Here is a 19,414-nt window from a genome sequence, read left to right on the forward strand (position 1 = left end):
GGCCCCAACCCCCCAAAATTAAGGAATATCCGCAAAAATCTTCTTCTCTAGAACCAGAAGTGATAGAGCTAAGTTAATACTATGAGTTAGTACATTGATGACTGTAGTTTCAAGTTTGTTCATGGCAGAATCAGGGGTGCCCCCCTTGGGACCCAGGGGAGGGAGGGGGTGAGGAGGGGTCCTAATGGGGCCTGAATTGTACATTTTTATCTTCTTCTTGAGAACCCCATGACCTATTTTCACCAAACTTGGCAGGTAGCATCCCTAGGGGGTTAGGATCTCAATTTGTTAAAATGGGCACCATGCCCCACCCAGGGGGCCCCCAGGGGTCCCAAATCCCCCAAATGAAGGAATCTTTATAAATCTTCTCTAGAATCAGAAGTTATATATAGAGCTGAGATAATACTATGAGTGAGTACATTAATGACTGTAGTTTCAAGTTTGTTCATAGGAGATCCAGGGGTGCCCCTCTTGGGTAGGGGGGGGGGGGGTGGTGGTTGGAAGGGTCCAAATGGGGGCCTGAATTGTACATTTTCATCTTCTTCCTGAAAACCTCATGATGGATTTTTGTCAAACTTGGCAGGTAGCATCCCTAGGGGGTCAGGATCTCAATTTATCAAAATGGGCACCATGCCCCACCCAGAGGGCCCCAGGGGGCCCCAATCCCCCCAAATTAAGGAATCTTAAAAAAATTGGGCCCTTATTGTACATTTTCATCTTCTACTTGAGAATGCCTGGTCAAATTTTGGTAGAGCTGTGAATAATTTAGATTAGTGACTGCGTGAAAGGTGAACTTGCGATACTCAGGTGAGCGCTAGACCCGCGGGTCTCTTGTTTGGTGTTGTGCCATGAATTTGCGATGAGCTCGGAAGTGTGCTCTGAAATTCCTAATGCTCGCCAACGTTCGCTGAGATAGGTCAGGCAGGGAGGTGGGAAGAGATATCTCCCTGGGTCAGGCGAGTAACCTCAGCTCGGGCATTGGAATGGGAAGGGGAACCAGGCAGTCCCCTGGTAGGAGGGGTGGGGCTGCCAGGATCGGGGGTGAGCGGGAGCCACAATTGTGTCCTCCACAAAGGGGGTGATCGAGACTGCTCTCTGGCAGTTAATATTGTCCCTGCGGACTTGGGAAGGACCCTGGAAAGCAGGCAAAAACAAAGTGGAGGAAAAACATAGTAGGGATGTAAAAATTCCCATGATATTGAAAAGGCATCGGCAGCCTTAGGGCCGGGTCTTGTTCCCAAGACAAGTACGTAACCAATTTCCTATTGGCACTGGATGCGAAAATATCAATTTCGGGTCTGAAGGAAGGTATAGATAAGAGCAACGGAAAAATATATCAGGACGAAGACTAATTTAATTCTTCATATCTCTCGGAGATAGATTAATTATCTGCTTCTATATGAGCAACACCAGTCAAGTGGGAAACAGATAGCCAAGAGTAGCGACCCAGCGACCACGCCCAAATGTCATATGACAACTTATTAAGTAATGGAATACTACCACTCATTTTCCTGACGTAACTGACAGCTGCACTGTTATCTGACTTAATATGAATGTGTTGCTTATGGGAGGTGTTGCACAGGGAGGCAAGGCCTCGATGAATAGCCAGTAAATCTAGCGCATTGATATGCAGATTAGCTTCCTCTCGAGACCAGACACCTTGAGCAAAGGAATTATCATTTACACAGAGTGTACCCCATCTTGAGGTGCTGGCATCTGTACGAATATTGTCAATGGATGACAGGAATGTCGATGCAGGATCCAAATTCCTTGCATGGCAAGGGAAGCCACCAACGAATTTCTTCAATGGCAATATTGTTTATTGAATTAAAGAGATGCATCAAAATTACCACCTGATTCTTGCACTGCTTTGGTTCTGCGCGACTCTTAGAACACGATAATGCCAACGACCCGCCGGTACGGGGTCAAATGGAGAAGAAAGAAACCAATGAACTTTGCTAAATCTCGAATTTTTGTCGAGGGAGACGACAAAATAGGATGCCCAAGATTCCTTGTCTTGTCAATTTTTTTTTTTTGTCTAGATGGCTCGCCACCAAATTAAAGCCTGAGTAGGTCGGAGAAGTTGTGACTTCCCAAAATTAATGACAATCCCAGTGATGCCAGTAAATCCAAAACACAGTTCGTGTTAGCAATACTCTCCTCTTTAGAGCGGGCAAACAATTAAAATATCGTCCAAATAAATTATTATTCTCATGCCTATGCTTCTAAGAGAAGCAATAACGGGTTTCATTCCTTTAGTAAATACCCTTGGCGCTGAACTTAACCCAGAGGGCAAGCAAGTAAGACAATAAAAACGACCATTCCACGTACAACAAATACTTTGATAATCTTCATGAATAGGAATGGAAAAATATGCATCCTTGAGATCCAGTGACGTTAAGTAGTCGGATTGCATTGATTAGGATTTCTTTAACATTTCGATCTTGAAATGCTCATACTGAACGAACGAGTTCAGATTTTTCAAATCAATGAAGGATCTGAGATCCTCGGTTTTCTTTGGAACTGTGAATATAGTGGACAGAAATGAAACTTCCCCTGGGGAAATTTCTGATGTTGCCCCTTTCTGGTTAACAACGAAAGAAATTCCAAATTAATTGCCGCATTTTCCTCCTCCGACAGTAGTAATTGAGGAGGAATAATTTTTGTTGGGATAACCGTCAAATAAGATCTTGTAACAACAAATAGTGTCTGAAATCAAGGGATCAGAAATAATGAGAGACCACGTCTCTTTGAAAAATCTGAGTCGTCCCGCATGTAAACGGGGACTTACTAGTTTTTCTACATTAGATGGTGCGTTGCTGGAAAATATGACGGTATGTTCTATCCGCGTGCTACCGAACGACCGACGACGCGGTCGGTCGGAGAAGGTTACTTTTTGGCCCACGCACGAGGGGCGACTCGCCAGCATTTTTCATGTTGTTTGCAAGTCTTTCTCAAATAGCGTTTTCCCTATGGAGATCGATCTACTGCATAAATTATTATGCCCGTGTACTTCTGATTGAAAGCAAGTTTGAGCTTCTCTCGGGTCTCATGTTCATCTCATACGAGGATGTTACGGCACAGAGTAACTCCGTTGACCGCCAGTCAAGCAACGGGGGCTGAATGGACTGACCGTTGCTCCCTAGCTGCTGTCTGCAGCTCCCGGGTGATTTTAGCATTATTTTACTAAAGGGAACATTCACTGAATCACCGTCTTTTGCACTTCTGTCAGCTGGACGGTTTTCCTGGGGATCGAGGTGCACATTTGCTCCTCGACTCTCGGTGCACACACCGAAAGGGGGCGTCGAGGGCGTCATGTATACTGTAGTGTTATGGATTCTTTTTTCCACGCTCTCCTTTCACGGAGGCAATGTGACCGCCTTGTCAGCTGAGCGGTCAATCCATCAGAAACTGCGAGGCCGGATTCCCCAGGGCCTTCATACAAATTGTCTGCTTCCAACTCTACGAGCTGGTCGCCGAAGTGGCGTTTGCACTGCCTCCCACGGGCTGTGCTGCCTGCACAAAGCTCTCGAACTCCGCCTTCGGGTCGGAGCTGAGCAGGTGAGTGGTTGCAGAATTCTGGCTGATTGTCTCCACAAAGTGCTCAGTAAATCAACTTCGCGGTCACACCGCGAAGGAGCCAGTCTGAAGTACTCCCGCATGCAGCGCATGGCGGGCTGGCTCAGAGGTTTTGGAGACAGACATTTGTCCATCCATAAAGCGAGATAATTGGGCCGATAAACGTTGAATCTCACTCTTCTGCGCCGAAAGATTAGACCGCAGCTCTACCTGATATACAGCCCCGTTACCGGCGGCTGTGAACCGTTGTCTTCTGTATCACTCAGGTTTGTCACACGTCGAGAAGATCAGTAAGCGAAGCTTATAACGCACAGTTGCACTGTGCAAGCTAACTCTCTGCCGAACACACGAAGAAAAGATGTCGAATAGTGGGAATACCTGCTATTTATAGGGACTGGGGTGCCAAACTCATTATCATAACAAAAGACTTTGAATTTCCTTTGTGTGATCTCTCTGCCAAAGCACGCAGGAATATGCTAACCCTCTGAAAGCTTGTACGAAGTGTTATGTAATAGAATTTGAGCGCAGTTTTGTAGGAAATCTGGATGACACAATGGCAATGAACAATATTTACCCAGTCTTGGAGAAGAATAAACTGTGACAGTTATTACACAAAAATCAGATTCAGATTTAGATTTGACTTAGTTATCTCAACTCTGGTTCATTTTATTAAAAAAAGAAAAGAAGATAAGGTAAAAAATTGAGAGGTGCAGCAAGTGTTAAAAGGCTTTTTCATTCATCAGCTCATTTTACTCCCCATTGCCCCCATGCTGTCTCTTCTAGTCAAGGTATGGAGCCTCAATGGTGGTCTCATCAACGTGTTCCGGGGTCACTCCAAGCCAGTCACCAATGTCGTGCTCCACCCGGAAACCTCCATGCTGGTGTTGACCTCTTCCCTGGACGGCTCCATCAAGATTTGGTCCCTGGACATCATGGAGCTCATCTACAGGTGAGCTGTACTACTTGGGTTGTCCCTTGTCAATGTCCATGCCATCATGGTAGGACCTGGACCATATGTTCATGTACATAGCAATTGATTTGGTAGGGATTTTATCCAATTCATTCTTGCTCATTTAAAGCATTGTAGAAGAAAACCACAATAGGCTGTATTGTCCACTCCGTGCCTCCCTCCCCCCCCCCCCCCCCCAACTCAGGTGGGCAACCATACACATGATTATGCTTGTTCCAGATTCTTAAGAAATAACCCCTTTAGGGATGGGAATGAGTCAGGATTGTGACTCCTTACATGAAACACAGGCTTTTGGAAGGGAAGCCATAAAAATCACCCCCGTCACAGGTTCTTGGAAGGAAAGATTGCAAAATTCCCCCCTAAATGATGGTAGTTTCAAGGTGAAGAGTGTTCATACGTAATTTCAGCCCTTGCATGGACATGAATGTCCTTAGACAGTCGCAGCGGATGGATGCAATTAACTCACTGTTTTCATTTTGACCTGACCTCGCTTTCCTCTTGAATAAACACGTTTCGCACGAAAACTGCTTGGAAAGTGTCGCAGCAAATCTGCTGTAACTTTACTATTTATTCATATTTTTTGATAATCCAAACGGTTATATGAAAAGTAAAAACCTCATTTTAACCTGCCATTATGTTACCTTTTTTAAATAACGACGACAAAATATTCCAAAATGGAGCATATCTTCACTCTCAAAACGGAAAATAATTGTCTGAAATCGTTGCTAAAATTTCACATTTTGACTTCGTGAACAACATAAAACTTTCAAGTGTGTTACTAAGTATGTATTTCTTTACGGAACTCTGAAATATCACATTCAAGAAGTCATGCGTCCGGATATGTCTGGAAATAATCGAGAGAGGTGCACTTTCTACCTTCGTTCCGAGCACGAAATTTCATAGTCATTCGCACACGGGAAGACAGGGTACAGTCCCACGTACCCACATCTTTGTTGCTCTCACGTCACCTGTACTTTAGTGCCGTACAGCACTGCTGTACTCTGATCGTAACTTGTACCGGGAATTCGTAGTTGTAATGTTACTTACTAGTGCAGTAAAATCTGCGTAAAGTCCGAATAATTCAATGTCATGAATTTGCAACTGGTATCATAGCTGATAGATATTCACATTTTTGCTACGTTCTTTTTAATAGGCCAGGGCCCCGTTGCTAGAAACTTTGCGTTTAAACGCAACTTGCAACTGATTGTCACTGGCCAATCAAAATCATTGTTGCGTGCATGTCTTCTTAATAGGGCAGACCCTGAGCCAATCAGAATGGTTGTTTCAAAATTAGCAATTATTTGCAATTGATTGCAACTTTCTTGCAACGGGGCCCAGGTCTGGTAACGTAAGTGCTTGTTTTTGAAGTGGCGAAGTCCCCTGCAGCACACTGCTACATTATACTTATCGACACCCCGCAGCCCACTCTCATAGCGTAGCATGCATGTGCAGTGTACCAGGCATCCGCAGCATGCAGCTACCTCGCATCTCGAGCAGTGACAGTATGCTGCATTGCATCGATCAATCAGCTCGCTGGATCGAAGCAGCATGGGAAAGTCCATTCATTGCGCAAGCGCAAATCAGTTTTTCTTAGAATATGACGTCATTATACTCGTTTGCTGCTCCCGTACAATTTGAGATTTCTGACAAGATACCTCATTTATTTTCACTTGTAACTTCAAAAATAGGTCTTCGGCAAAGCGAACACCACCCTGCTAACGTCCGCCCATGTCTAATGAATATGTATGTCAAGTTTCATGAATATTAAGTGGTGCGACCAGATGTGTCTGGAAATAATCGGAGGGTAGTTTTCCGAGACAGTGAACCATGAAATGTTGAATAACTTAAAAAGTTCTCAATCGTTTCTCGTGATTTTTCGTATGTAGATAGAAATCATGATTTTTGTCGAGCCCACCGGAGGTGAGGGGAGACTAAGGGATCGCCTGCGGCGTCTGTCCGTCCGTTGTCCGTCCGTCCGTCCGTCGTCTGTCCGTCCGTCGTCAGTCCGTCCTTCGTCCATCCGTCGTCCGTCCGTCCGTCCTCCACCCATCGTCCGTCCGTCCGTAACGCTATAAAAACTTGAATAACTCTGTACTCTGGGCTTCAATTTGAATCAAACTAAGAGGGAAGAGTGGTCATACAAAGTTTTACCTTTTACCAAGTATGAAGGTGACCTCAAGGTTAAAGGTCACAGGCAAGGGGTCAATGGACATTTAGGCCCCAATGTTAAGTTTTTAGGGCGTGTTTCAATTATGGGCCATAACTTTTGATCTGTAAGTGTATTTGTGACCAAACTTTGATGGTAGATGTACCTTGAGGAGTTGATGGTCACCACAAGGTCAAAGGTCACAGGCAGGGGTCAATGAACTTTTAGGGCCCAATGTTAAGTTTTAGGGTGTGTTTCGATTATGGGTCATAACTTTTGATCCATAAGTCAGTTTGTGACTAAACTTGGGTAGTAGATGTCCCTTGGGGAGTTGATGGTCACCACAAGGTCAAAGGTCACAGCAGGGGTCAATGAACTTTTAGGGCCCAATGTTAAGTTTTTAGGGTGCGTTTCGATTATGGACCATAACTTTTGATCCGTAAGTGTATTTGTGACCAAACTTTGATGGTAGATGTACCTTGGGGAGTTAATGGTCACCACAAGGTCAAAGGTCACAGACAGGGGTCAATGAACTTTTATTGCCCAATGTTAAGTTTTTAAGGCGCGTTTTGATTATGGGTCATAACTTTTGATGCGTAAGTCTATTTGTGACCAAACTTGGATGGTAGATTTACCTTGGGGAGTCGATGGTCACCACAAGGTCAAAGGTCACAGGCAGGGGTCAATGAACTTTTAGAGCCCAATGTAATGTGCATTTGATTATGACTCCTAACTTTTGATCCATAGGTCCATTTGTGAACAAAATTAAAAAAAATGTTGTTGTGCGTTTGTGGGCAAGACACATTACGGCACTTGCCTTGTGCATTGATACTGAAAGTTTGAGCGATTTTGGTCAATGTATAGCGGAGATATGAAAGATGAAATTTTGGTGAAAATGAGAACGCCCGATTCACACTGCCTCGATGACGGTTGAAAATTCAAAACGTTTTGTGGGTTTCGGGGGAGTTGATTATAGTCGTCCGCTGCGACTGTAGAGACTTTCCTCATGCTGAATGTACCAGAAAAAAATGTACATTTCTGCAAAAAGAAGGCAAGCCCAGTGTGCTTTGCATCAAAACATGCATAGTAAGCATAATGGGGAGAATCAGGGCAAAAACCAAGAAGCCACACTACCCCCTAAAAATTTACCCCTTCCCCGAAAACTCAGGAGTGTGGATGCAGTAGAGAATGACCACCTGAGTGGGGGGGGGGGGGGGAGGGTGTCCACTAAAAACCCTTTTCATATATCAAACAGTCATTGGTCTATTCTAATATATGTAAAATATGATGTACAACACTACATTTCTTATTTACCATCCCTGAGTTTGAACATAGCTTGGAGGGGGTTATGAAGGTATGCGAACTTCTACACGTACCTCTTTGTAACTGTAATTTCCCACCACTGCTCTCTCTCTCTCTCTCTCTCTATGTACCCCCATCACAGCATGGTGGTGTCCACAGAGGGAATCTACTGGATGGGACTGACCGGTGAAGGACAGCTGTGGACGGCCACGCTGCACGGCCTCAGCCTGTGGACGGTGAACGAGGTGGTGTCCTTCTACGCACTGGCCAGGTGCCGCACCACGTCGCTTCACATCGCCCATGCCGAAGGCAAGGCTAGCCGGGTGGTCGCTGTGGGAGAGGACAGCAGGTCAGTGGAGTACTGTAAAAGTGGATATTTTCGTGCGACTAATTTGTCGTGCTCAGCCGGGCAAGAAGAGTTTCGCGTGTTTTTAATTCCGCGGAATCAAGACATCAACTACTGTATACGGTATAATTTTCGCGTACATAAATTTTCGCGAATTGCCGCTGTCACACATTTTCGCGAGTGGTTAAATTCGCGATTGGGGGACCAGAGAAAATATGAAGTGACAAAGAAAGTGTGAATTTTCAACTTACTAGCAAATAAGAATGATACTAGTTATACACTGCATGAAAAAAACTTACCAAACTCTGCGAACTAGTAAGTTAGAATGCAACATTTTTGAAGTGGTTAAGTCCATCACGCTAGATTTCTGACGAGTGGTCCCGTTGCGATAATGGATTGGCTCTCTACAGTATTCATAAGTAGACATGGACGTGCGTAAACAAGCTTAGCCAGTATGGTCTGTACGGTAAGCCGTGACATGGTATACTAGTACTCAAATGTTCGTATCATCAAGGCAAGGGATTCATTTTGGAAGGTAATATTTTCGCGTGTTGTCAATTTCGCGAATAGCTCCCGACTCGCGAAATTCGCGAAAATAAAACCCCCGCGAAATATATAGCGTATACAGTACTGGAACATACGGGCAGCAAAAATATTCAAGTGCTTTTATTTTCGCACTAGTTTCTGGTTGCGCGAAATGGGCAAAAATGTCAACATCGCGAAAATTTCCACTTTAATTGCAGTACATGTCCAGCCAACAATCGAATGTCTAGCCACTTCTTCTTTCGTGTTATCTCTTGTTCTTTTGTTCATGATTTTAATATAGACTTGATTATCTAGATCATAATAAATTGAACTTGGATTGTATTGTTCCAAAGTTGTTAATACAGGTGCATTTTCTATAAATCCATTCTGTGCATTTACAGTCATGCATAAATTAAGTGCATACTGTATAATTATGCCATATATTTAGCTGAGTCGTATTTTTCACCATTTGGAACTTCCTGATAATTTGGTGAGTTGTTAGATTTGTGATCATGGAATACAGTACTACAATCTTGCACCTTGTCCATATATAGTGCTCTGTGTTCCGATACATGTACTAGTACGCGCTCATGTCACATTCATGTTGGGATCACAGTTCATATTCTTGTGTGTTCTTAAATTCGTGAATGGCACGTGACTTGCAAAATACATCTACACAAAAACAAAAACCATGCAAATAATATGGCATATACAGTATATACCAGTCTCCTGCCAATCTCTTCTTTCACAGTGTTGCATTTATATTCTGTAGAGGGCAAGTAGAGCCCATGCATTCACAGTTGTGGAGTTTATGAGTTTATTTTCCACGTTCCTGTATAATATGCACCTTTCATACATGTGAGTATGGTCTGTGCAGAGGACGAGATGAAGTACTCTCATTACAGTTGGTGGAGTTTGTGAGTCTGTTTTCTGCAGCCCTGCACTTGCTCGTTTCATAATGGAAGACCAGAAGAGCCCATAATCATGACGATGTGTTGAATAAGATCCTGTATTCCACAGTCCCATTTCACTGCATTGCTTTTACAGTGTGAGACCGACCTCAGTGAAGGTCCCTCCCTGTCCACAGATGTGGATTATGTCAGCTTGTATTCCAGAGTCCCATTTTACTTTGTCCTGTCACAGCACAAGATGAGTTTCTATTAAGGGCCAAAAGCACTTGTCCATAGTTGTGAGTAATGTATTGCCAATTTTTAGCTCTGCCAAGGAAGGAGGTTATGTTTTCATTACCGTTGGTTTGTTTCTTTGGTTTTCTGTGTGCAAAATAACTCAAAAAGTAGTCGGTGGATTTGGATGAAACTTACAGGAAAGGTTGAGAATGACACAAGTAAGAGATAATTAAATTTTGGTAGTGATCCGTGAATTTTTAGGGAATTTATGAAGGGTTTTTGATATTTTGGCAGGTAGGGCCAACAAACTTGGGAGTTCTGGCTGCGCATATTTGAGGTTTGCATGCGCGCACTAAAGTGTGTGCTCTAGTTTCTCCTAAGGCGAGGTACGCAGCGCAGTTATGGAAGTTTATGACTTAACCAAAGGCTTCTTTATGGGGAAATCCGGCGACTTTCAGCATGCATACGTATGAGTGGAAATCACTGATCTATATGGAAGAACAAGATCACTGATGGAAATGAGCTGCGTGCTTGGTGGAGGTCGATCTGCGCTCTCAGAGTGCTTCTCTAGTTTTTGTATGCACTCTTTGCTTATGTCCAGACCAGTGGTACCTGCCCTTGCATTTAGATGTACATTATTGTGTAACTTGGGCTTGCATTTCACAGTACTACAAATTGTATGTATATTTTGTCTCCCACAGTGTAAGGTTGGTGTCCATGAAGGACCAGAAGAACCTATCCACTGTGCTCCCGCCCCCCTCTGTCTCCCCCCTCACCCAGGTGCTCTCTGTAACCTACAACAGAGAATTCAGCCTCGTTTACATGCTGGTCAACCCAAACGAAATCTGGGTTTACACAATGAAGTAAGTAATATTCATATTAAGCAATTTTGTCATTTTTAATTGTTTTTTTTTTCAATGTTCAAATATAGAGGATGAACCTTACTGTTGTCTTCAAAGGCTTTTTTCAATCTACACATTAATAGAAGTTGTGATGAAACTCAACACGAATGTTTATCCTGACTTTGCTTACATGTTGTGAACACTAATTTGATGGTCAGGTATTGAAAGAGCACTACTGCACTTCATGAGTGCTTTAGGAGATGATATGTTCACAAGTTGTGATAAAGAAAAGATTCAAAGGATTTCACTATTGGTTTGTGCACTTTTGTCAACTTATTCACTCATGTTTTAGGTGACCTCCAGGTATGCCAGAATGTTTTGCCTTTCCAGGTCTTGTTTCCTACCTCGAAGAGAGATCTGCTACTCTGTTTAGAGTCCCTTTGTCTAGGAGGACCTCTAGAGGACCGTGGAAGACATGCCACACAAAAACACTTTTTTTTTTTTTGTATTCTAACTCAGTGGGGAATGAGAAAGACCTCTTTATTGAGTTCCCAGGGCCCTGTTTCATAAAGCTGTTCGTGAAGTTACGAACAGCTTACGAACGACTGGTGATCAGTTCTAATGTGCTATACTTACCAGAATTTCAGTAATTTAGCACAAGAACTGATCACCAGTTGGTCGTAATTTGTTTGTAACTTTATGAACAGTAGTGGCTCCTGAGTGGAATAATTTTTCCATAAAGTGGAATTTCATTGGCAGAGTCTGTGAGATATGAGGAAAAACACTGGAATTGGAATGTCACAGTGTCCTGTTGCCAACTAGGTGAAAAATATTTCAGGATTTGTAAAATTTAGTAACTTTGTGTGACACACATTGATCATTTCTAAGACATCTACATGTACATCCAAAATGGATGAAATACTGTAAAACAAGGAGTGTTGGCGTACTGTTTGATTTCATGAATTTCACTTGAGCTGAGTTTTGTGAAATTAAAATGCACGCTAAAGATCTTTTCTACCCTATATGCACTATATATTGTGAAAATATCATGTTTTACAGTAATTGCGTTCAGAATATGAATATATACACAATGTGTATACATAAATATGTTTATTCATATGTCTTTCTGTTACGCCGATAATGTATCCACTTTTCATTTATCTATCATCTTCTTTTTATTTATTCATTATTATTATTTTTTCCTGGACAGGACTGACCCAGCATGCCGCACTGCTGTCTGGGATGTCATGCGTTTACAGGAGCGTGTGAGAACCAGGGCTCTGACTAGCCTTGGGGACCCAGCCACCCCAAGTGTAGGGTAAGCACTAGACGGACTGTGGGTTGATTAGCAGGGTATCTTCTTAGTATTTAATACTACCTGCCATTTGGTATGTTAGTTTCCTGATTGATGGCTGGAGTGGCAGCTTAAATATATGCACATGCACGCTATGCGTACGTGGTGGCCAGGTTTGCTTTCTGCACTTTGATATGCACATGTTACATTACAGCATAACTGATAGCTACTTGTTGTATACTTGTGGAGTCTGATCAGGAGTCTGTCCTAACAGATGATACGAGTGATTTGAAATCAATGATAAGTCCTTCTTCTTCTTTTTTTTTTTTTCCCTTGTGAGTAGTGGGAAACACTGTGAAACATACTTTGAAAACATGTGAAAGACAATGGATTTGTAACTACATTGTATGAATGATTGTCCTAAGTGTCCTGTCAAGAGTAAGCCAAATATTGATATCCAAAAAATTGTTCTTGAATAACTAACATACCCGAGTACAAGAATCCCTTAAGTATCCACTTAATCAGAGTAAATACACTGTACTTATACTTATTAGCCAAAGTACTTCAGACAATTATTGTCTTTCCAATACCATTAATGGCTAAGTATTTGTGTTATCTTTTTGGCTTAAGTATTAAATTGAATACCAGCCCAGGTCGTAAATAAGTTTGGGGGGAAAAAAAATTGTTTGTGTGTCCAATAGGCTAGAGGTCTGTATATTCCTTCTTAAGATTTTGAAAAAAAAACCAAACAAACTGTGGGTAGAGTAAGGGCTAGACTGTGAAAATAAACCAATGATAGATCAATTTTAAAGGAGGAGCTACATTTGGAACTCTTTCCCTCCAATACTTTCAGTTCCTGCACATGACACCATCTCGTGATCTTTCAGCCATGTATTCAACATATTTGGGATTTGGGCATCGTAAAAGGAAGCAACACTCGGTCTGTTTGGCAGAAATCGTGTCGTCCAATGCAGCCTTCTCCTTCTGCTTTGTTGGGGGACAAAACGTGCTGAATCCCGTGCAAGATGATTATAAAGCTCTTATCCCAATCAAGTTTGGGGATATCTGAGATAGAGGGCAAGATGAACACAATGTAATGACCAAAATAAAATCATATGGTATCATGTAATTATCTGCTCAGCCTTGAAGCTGATGCCTTGTGCTGAATTTAGCATCAATCAAAAATCTGTATCATGAAAGAGGGCTAAAGATTAATGCTCTTTTGTCCTGAGAAATAGAATCATCTGTGGGTGTCTCCGATTCTTGTTTTTGAATAAGAACAAAGTGTGTTTATTATTTTGTTTCTCTTGTTATAATCACTTTTAAACTGTTTTATCTTTTTAACTAATTGATATGTTTCAAACTAATATTTGTGTCGGGAAGAAGGAGGAAAAATGAGAACAAAATATTTGGGGTCAATGTGTAAATAGTATACGAGCAGAGGAATCCTTTCCCTTTTTCTAGCATTTTTCATACTAAACCCTTCAAAAACAAGTCCTGTTATCCCAGTTTGATGTATCATATTTCGCTAAAAACTGCATCATATTATTCAAATGTGACATCATAAGAAAGCTTGATTAAATTTTCTTTACAATGAAAACTAACTGAGTCTGAGGAAAGGTCAAATGTGAAATGTTGCAAAAGGGAGCAAGCTTGTTATGTCAAACAGCATAATTCCCATTTATTTTGTCTTTTCAGGGGAGGCATCTGCTTAAAAAGAATGCATTGTGAGATTATCATTAGATTCCAGGCTTCATCCTTGAATTATAAACTGCAGTTAGTATCTCCAGATTACAATCAAACATACAGGTTGACCAAACAATCATCAAATGTTTAGGTGATTGGAATTTTTGAAAGTCCTCACATTTCATCATTACTTTTCCAGTGGCCTTATTTCATCAAAACAGTACCTTTTCAATTGCAGAACTGTTGCCACTTTTCACTTTTGATCTGTCCTTAAACTAAGCTGTGTTGCACATTCCAGGAACACCCAATCATATCAAGTGAGGTGTCATTGCAAAGATAATTGAACAGGATTTAATTCTTTTATGATGTAATACATATGTATTTAATGAAGATAATGCTGCTTTAACAGAGAAATATGGTATATCAAACTCTTATTCCAGAACTTAAATTTTGAGGGGTATAGATTTGTAAATTTGTGTTCAAAATGGTTACAGCAAAACATTCATAATGTAGCCTTTACCACAAACAAGGCAAGATGATTTTGGGGGGAACCTGAGTCAAGCGTGTTCAACTTCTTGTGTGCATGAAATTGGAAATGAGTTCCATGACTATGTTTTTCGAAAGTTCAGGCATACATTGAGTGTTGTTTTATTCATTTATTTATGGGTTTTTTTGTTTTTTTGTTTTTTTGTTTTTTTGTTTTTTTTGGGGGGGGTATATTAATGATACCGTTGAAACAGGTAAGCGTTTGATTATTACTGGAGATAGGTGAATGATGCTGTGGGTGATGCAGGAAAGAATATGACTGACTATTAAATATTCAGAAGTTACATATTAGCATAATATTTGTAAATAATTTTTCTTTTATGTATTTTTTTTTTCTCTGTAAATGTTTGATTATCATATTACATTTTCATGGTGTATGTGATATTGTCTGTTAATAATTTTCAGTTTCAATAGCACGTTCTGACATGTCTTTGGGTGTACTTGTACTGTATTCTAAGTATATTTGTTGTAATATCCAATGGGGGACCAAAAAAAAAAATAGTATAAATCAATCAGTCATCAATCAGATAGCCAACTCCTTGTCAATATCTGCTTACAATTAATTGAACAAACTCAGACACACCTTTTTTAACACTCTCTCGCATCCAGGGACAAGAAGTTTGCACCCAGTCAGCGTACATCCAGTGCCCACTCCAAGAGCTTTCGAGTCCGATCGGCCAGTGCCGAGAGTCCAGCGGGCATAGACACGGCATCTCCCTGCCACTCAGTCCTGGCAGTCACTGCCGGCATCCACTACTGGCTGGACCAGGGCTTTGTGTGCCCGCGGAACAGGAACCTTCTTCTCATGGGGTTGGAGGTAAAGGCAAAGCGTGTTTGGACACATTTTTCATCTTTTCCATGGACGACATCTACTATGATCCCATACTTTTGTTCATGAAGCTCAAGTGGAAATTGAACCTTTTGTAGTTCACCGTCCGACAACTGATGTCTGCTTTCCTATGTCCATCATTGGTAATGTTTTTCTCACTATCATCTTCTTCTGGAACACCGGGGCTGGGGGAGGGGACCATAGTTTGTGCAAATTATGTTGTTGCTACCTCGGGGTCATTCAGACAGGGCCCTGATATGCAAAGTTGGCGGATTTTTATTCTTTTATGATATTTTCATCTCCTTGTAAACAGCTTAATTCTGACCAAATTTGATAGAAATCAGCAACCGGCGAGAGGATTATAGTTTGTAGAAATGATGATGGTGTCCTTGCTTGGAGCTTAAAATACCCTAAATTAGCAAATTTTTGTAATGTTTTTCTCTTGTGTGAAAGTCATGGGCTGAATTTAAGTCAAATTTGGCAAGTATCATCAACACAGGGAGCATATTGTGCAAGTGGCGATGGTGGTGTCCCATAAGTGGACCCCTTGGGCAAGGTCGAAATACCCCAAATTAGCTAGTTTTGATGTTTTCTTTTTTTTTTGTGGAGAAATTGTGGCTGGATTTTGACCATTTGAGTCATCAATGGGGGAAAGAATGAAAGTTTGTACAAATGATGAGGATGTTCCCATGGTGCCCTAGGGGTGGGTTCCAATTACCAAAAATTATGAGGAGGATGCCGGGGGACGGGGGTTGCTTGCTGCCGATCCCCCAATGTCGAGATTGTTTGAAGAATTTACGACAGAAGGAGTGCCAGGAGAAGTTCAATGCTCAGATGAGTGCCTCACTGCAGATCTCATTGTCTGGTTGTTTGTTTGTTTGTTTGTTTGTTTGTTTATTTGTTTTTGTTTTCCTGCAATATTGTGAACTCTGTTCCACCTCATTTTGACAGAGGGGAAACTCTCATTGTCATTGTCATTGTCATTATCATTGTAAGTGTGTTCATCACTAATCATTGATAGTGTATTCAATCGGGGGCACTTAGGCCTCAGAAACTGCCACTGTCTACACTGGCTAACCCGTGATGTATGTGGTATCTTCTTCTTTTTCTTCTTGCAAATGCCACTGCCCTGGTAGGACGGGAGAATCCTCTTCATGGATGCAGTGAACTTTGGCCAGAAGGTGTGCGAACTGCAGGCGTGCAAGGACGCGGTGAGGCCACAACCTACATTTCATCAGTAGCCCGTCGTCTCAGACACAATGTTATTAAACTGATGAAGAACAGCTCAAATATATTTTGATGAATGAATGAATGAAAGAAAGAATGAATGAAAGAATGAATGAATGAATGAATGAATGAATGAATGAATGAATGAATGAATGAATGAATGAATGAATGAATGAATGAATGTGGGCCAGTGAAATGAATGAATGAAAAATATTTGCTTGTATGAATGAATAGATGAGATATAGTGGCATGCATAAATGAATGATTGCTAAATAATCATTGGTAGATGCTCATCCATCAATCAATCAATCAATTAAAAGTTAAAGGATGAATAAAAGAGGAGACTTGCTCAAAGTGACAGAACTAAACTTTGGAGCAGTGCCAGGAAAGTAGTAAGATTTCACTGAAATTCAGAAAGTCTAAAAAACAAGTGACCATCCCCTATCTGCAATACGACCTCATCCCATCTCATCTCATCTCATTCTGAAGCACCTCACAGTCTGTTCATGGTCGTGACTGACGTAGAGAAATCCCCATTTGGTGTGCACAACTAAACATGTTTCTGTTATAGGGTTGCATTTTTTTTTTAATGAATATGTATGTGAAGTCCTCTTTTTCAGCTTGACCCCAAAAATAATTGATCATGCCAGGCATTAAGTGGAATTAAAAAAAACAGAAGATACTATATTGGACTGCTGCCACATACGTTACAGCATCATCAATGTACCCTCACTTTTTATTGCAAAAAGTGATTAATAAAATAAGAGACAGTTAGGAGGTGGAGTTTGTAAGAACAGGGAAGAAGGACGATATATGACCATGCACCACAAAACGAACAAAAAGTCGCATCCCTTGATTTGACGTAAGGACTCAAGAAAGCTGAAGTGGGTCAACCAAGTCAATCTTGGGTTTTTCATATTTTCTGAAAGAGCTTTTCTTCTTCTGTATTAACCAAAGTTAGAGATCATAAAGTAAATGAAAAATTGTGTTTTTCTACAACCCCCCATTTTTTATAAAGTAGTGAGATCAGATATGTCGTAGAGACCCCTTTTCATTTCTTGAAAATCCTTTGCACACTCTTCACTTTCAACTCTGCTAACTTTTGAAGGGATATTGTTTCTGCTATGAAAGTTGGCATCAATTATGGACAGAATGTGTTAATAGAGCATGCTCAATTTCACTTTAATCTGATAACCCCTTCATTGTTGCTGCTCCTGTGGTTTACAACGTGCTTTTTGTCCCATTCATCGCACAGCTAGCATGGTTTGGTAAAGGTTAAGCGCTTGAAAAGGCCCTGTACTTCAGAGCCTCTTTGCTCAGTTCACACTTTTCCAGAGTATGTGCTTTCTTTCCAATATTTAGATAGGTTAGGAGAGTCCATTTGAATTGAGTTATACATGTACATCATTTTAAAGCTTAGAGTCTGTTCTTTCAGAATCTGCCCTTAACTATTAAAAAATCCATGTCTGGCGACTTCTTGTTGGTTTTGTGATGCAGGGTCTCATATAATGATTATAGGGTGTCACTCAGGCGTGCTGTGCAGAATTATCAATAAAAACATGGTCTATTTCACAGTGAAAGCAGTGCCTTTCCTAAAAAAAAATATGGTCCAGGAAAACAGCTAATATCTCAAATTTGGCTCTTTTAAGCCTCCAGATTTTGACAGTAGGTAGAGAAAATATTACTCTCCGAGATAAGACAAATTTAAAAAAAAAATAGTCGGTCAACCCAAATGACATAATTTGGTCCATTACAAAAAATTGTAATCTGCAACTTTTTGTGGGCCATGAGGTTGGACTGTCACATTTCACCAAAACTTTTGATAATGATGATGAAGCCCTAATACAGGAGCTCTCAGATGGAGGAAAACTCATGTGCTTTCCATATTTAGTCTCTTGTCAAATAGAGTCATTGTGTGTGACAGTATTGAATGAATGAATGAATGAATGAGTGAGTGAATGAATGAATGAAGGAGTGAGTGAGTGAATGAATGAATGAATGAGTGAGTGAGTGAATGAATGAAGGAGTGAGTGAGTGAATGAATGAATGAATGAATGAGCAAAAGAATGAATGAAGGAGTGAATGAATGATTTATTGAGTAAATGGAATGAATGAATAGATGAATGAGTGGGCAAATCAAATGATTGTGTGAATGAATGAAAAATAACTACTTGTATGAATGAATATGTAAGAAATAGCAGATAAATGAATGAATGAATGAATCAATCAATGAATCAATCAATCAGTTGAAGGATGAATGCAAGAAGAGATTTGCTCAAAATGACATTACTAAAATGTGAAGCAGTGATAGAGAATGAGTTTTAAAGATTTCACTGAAATTAGGCACATCTCAAAAACAGGTGACCTTCTTCCATCTGCAAAATTACCTCGAACATCTCATACTGAAGCACCTCACATTCTGTTCATGGTCATGACTGACGTACAGAAATCCCCATTTGGTGTGCACATCTAAATAATTATGTCTCTATTTTGGGGTTGTATTTTTTTTTTAATGAATACAATATATTCCTCTTTTTCAGCATGAATCCAAAAGTAATTGCTCTTGCTAGGCCTTGAGAGGACTTTTAGAAACAAAGAATTATACGATATACTAGACTGATGCCACATACGTTACAGCATCATTAAAGTACACTTACTTTGTATTGCAAAAGTGATTGAAATAAGAGCCAGTTAGGAGGTGCAGTTTTAAAGAGCAGGGAAGAAAGACAAGATTAGGGTGTCACTCAGGCATGCTGTGCGGAAGTATCTGGACTGTTGAATTTCACCAGAATTTTCCATCATGATGATGAAGCCCTAATTCAGGAGTCTCAGATGAAGGAAAACTTACATGCTCTCCTATTTGGTCTTTCATCAATAGAGTCATCGTGTGTGATGATAATTATTGTCTTTGCTCACATGAGCCAGAGAGGCTCACGTGATTCGGCAGCCTCACACTCTCCAACACCCACTGTCTGTCATATGCTATACATTTTTC

General features: G+C 40.9%; 1 protein-coding gene across 1 annotated transcript in view; it reads left to right on the plus strand.

The window, feature by feature from the left end:
• Positions 1 to 19,414, plus strand: part of LOC139712887 (uncharacterized) — a 112,007-nt gene that overhangs the window by 27,632 nt on the left and 64,961 nt on the right. The window contains exons 8-13 of the mRNA XM_071624667.1: positions 4,363 to 4,528; positions 8,140 to 8,346; positions 10,697 to 10,858; positions 12,048 to 12,155; positions 14,973 to 15,180; positions 16,329 to 16,403. Of these exons, the coding sequence (XP_071480768.1) occupies positions 4,363 to 4,528; positions 8,140 to 8,346; positions 10,697 to 10,858; positions 12,048 to 12,155; positions 14,973 to 15,180; positions 16,329 to 16,403 (926 nt within the window). The remainder of the gene's footprint in view (positions 1 to 4,362; positions 4,529 to 8,139; positions 8,347 to 10,696; positions 10,859 to 12,047; positions 12,156 to 14,972; positions 15,181 to 16,328; positions 16,404 to 19,414) is intronic.

The sequence above is a fragment of the Diadema antillarum genome, unplaced genomic scaffold (genome assembly GCF_040938485.1).
Source record: "Diadema antillarum isolate AM-2024a unplaced genomic scaffold, OU_Dant_1.0 seq00001871_RagTag, whole genome shotgun sequence".
Lineage (NCBI taxonomy): Eukaryota > Metazoa > Echinodermata > Echinoidea > Diadematoida > Diadematidae > Diadema > Diadema antillarum.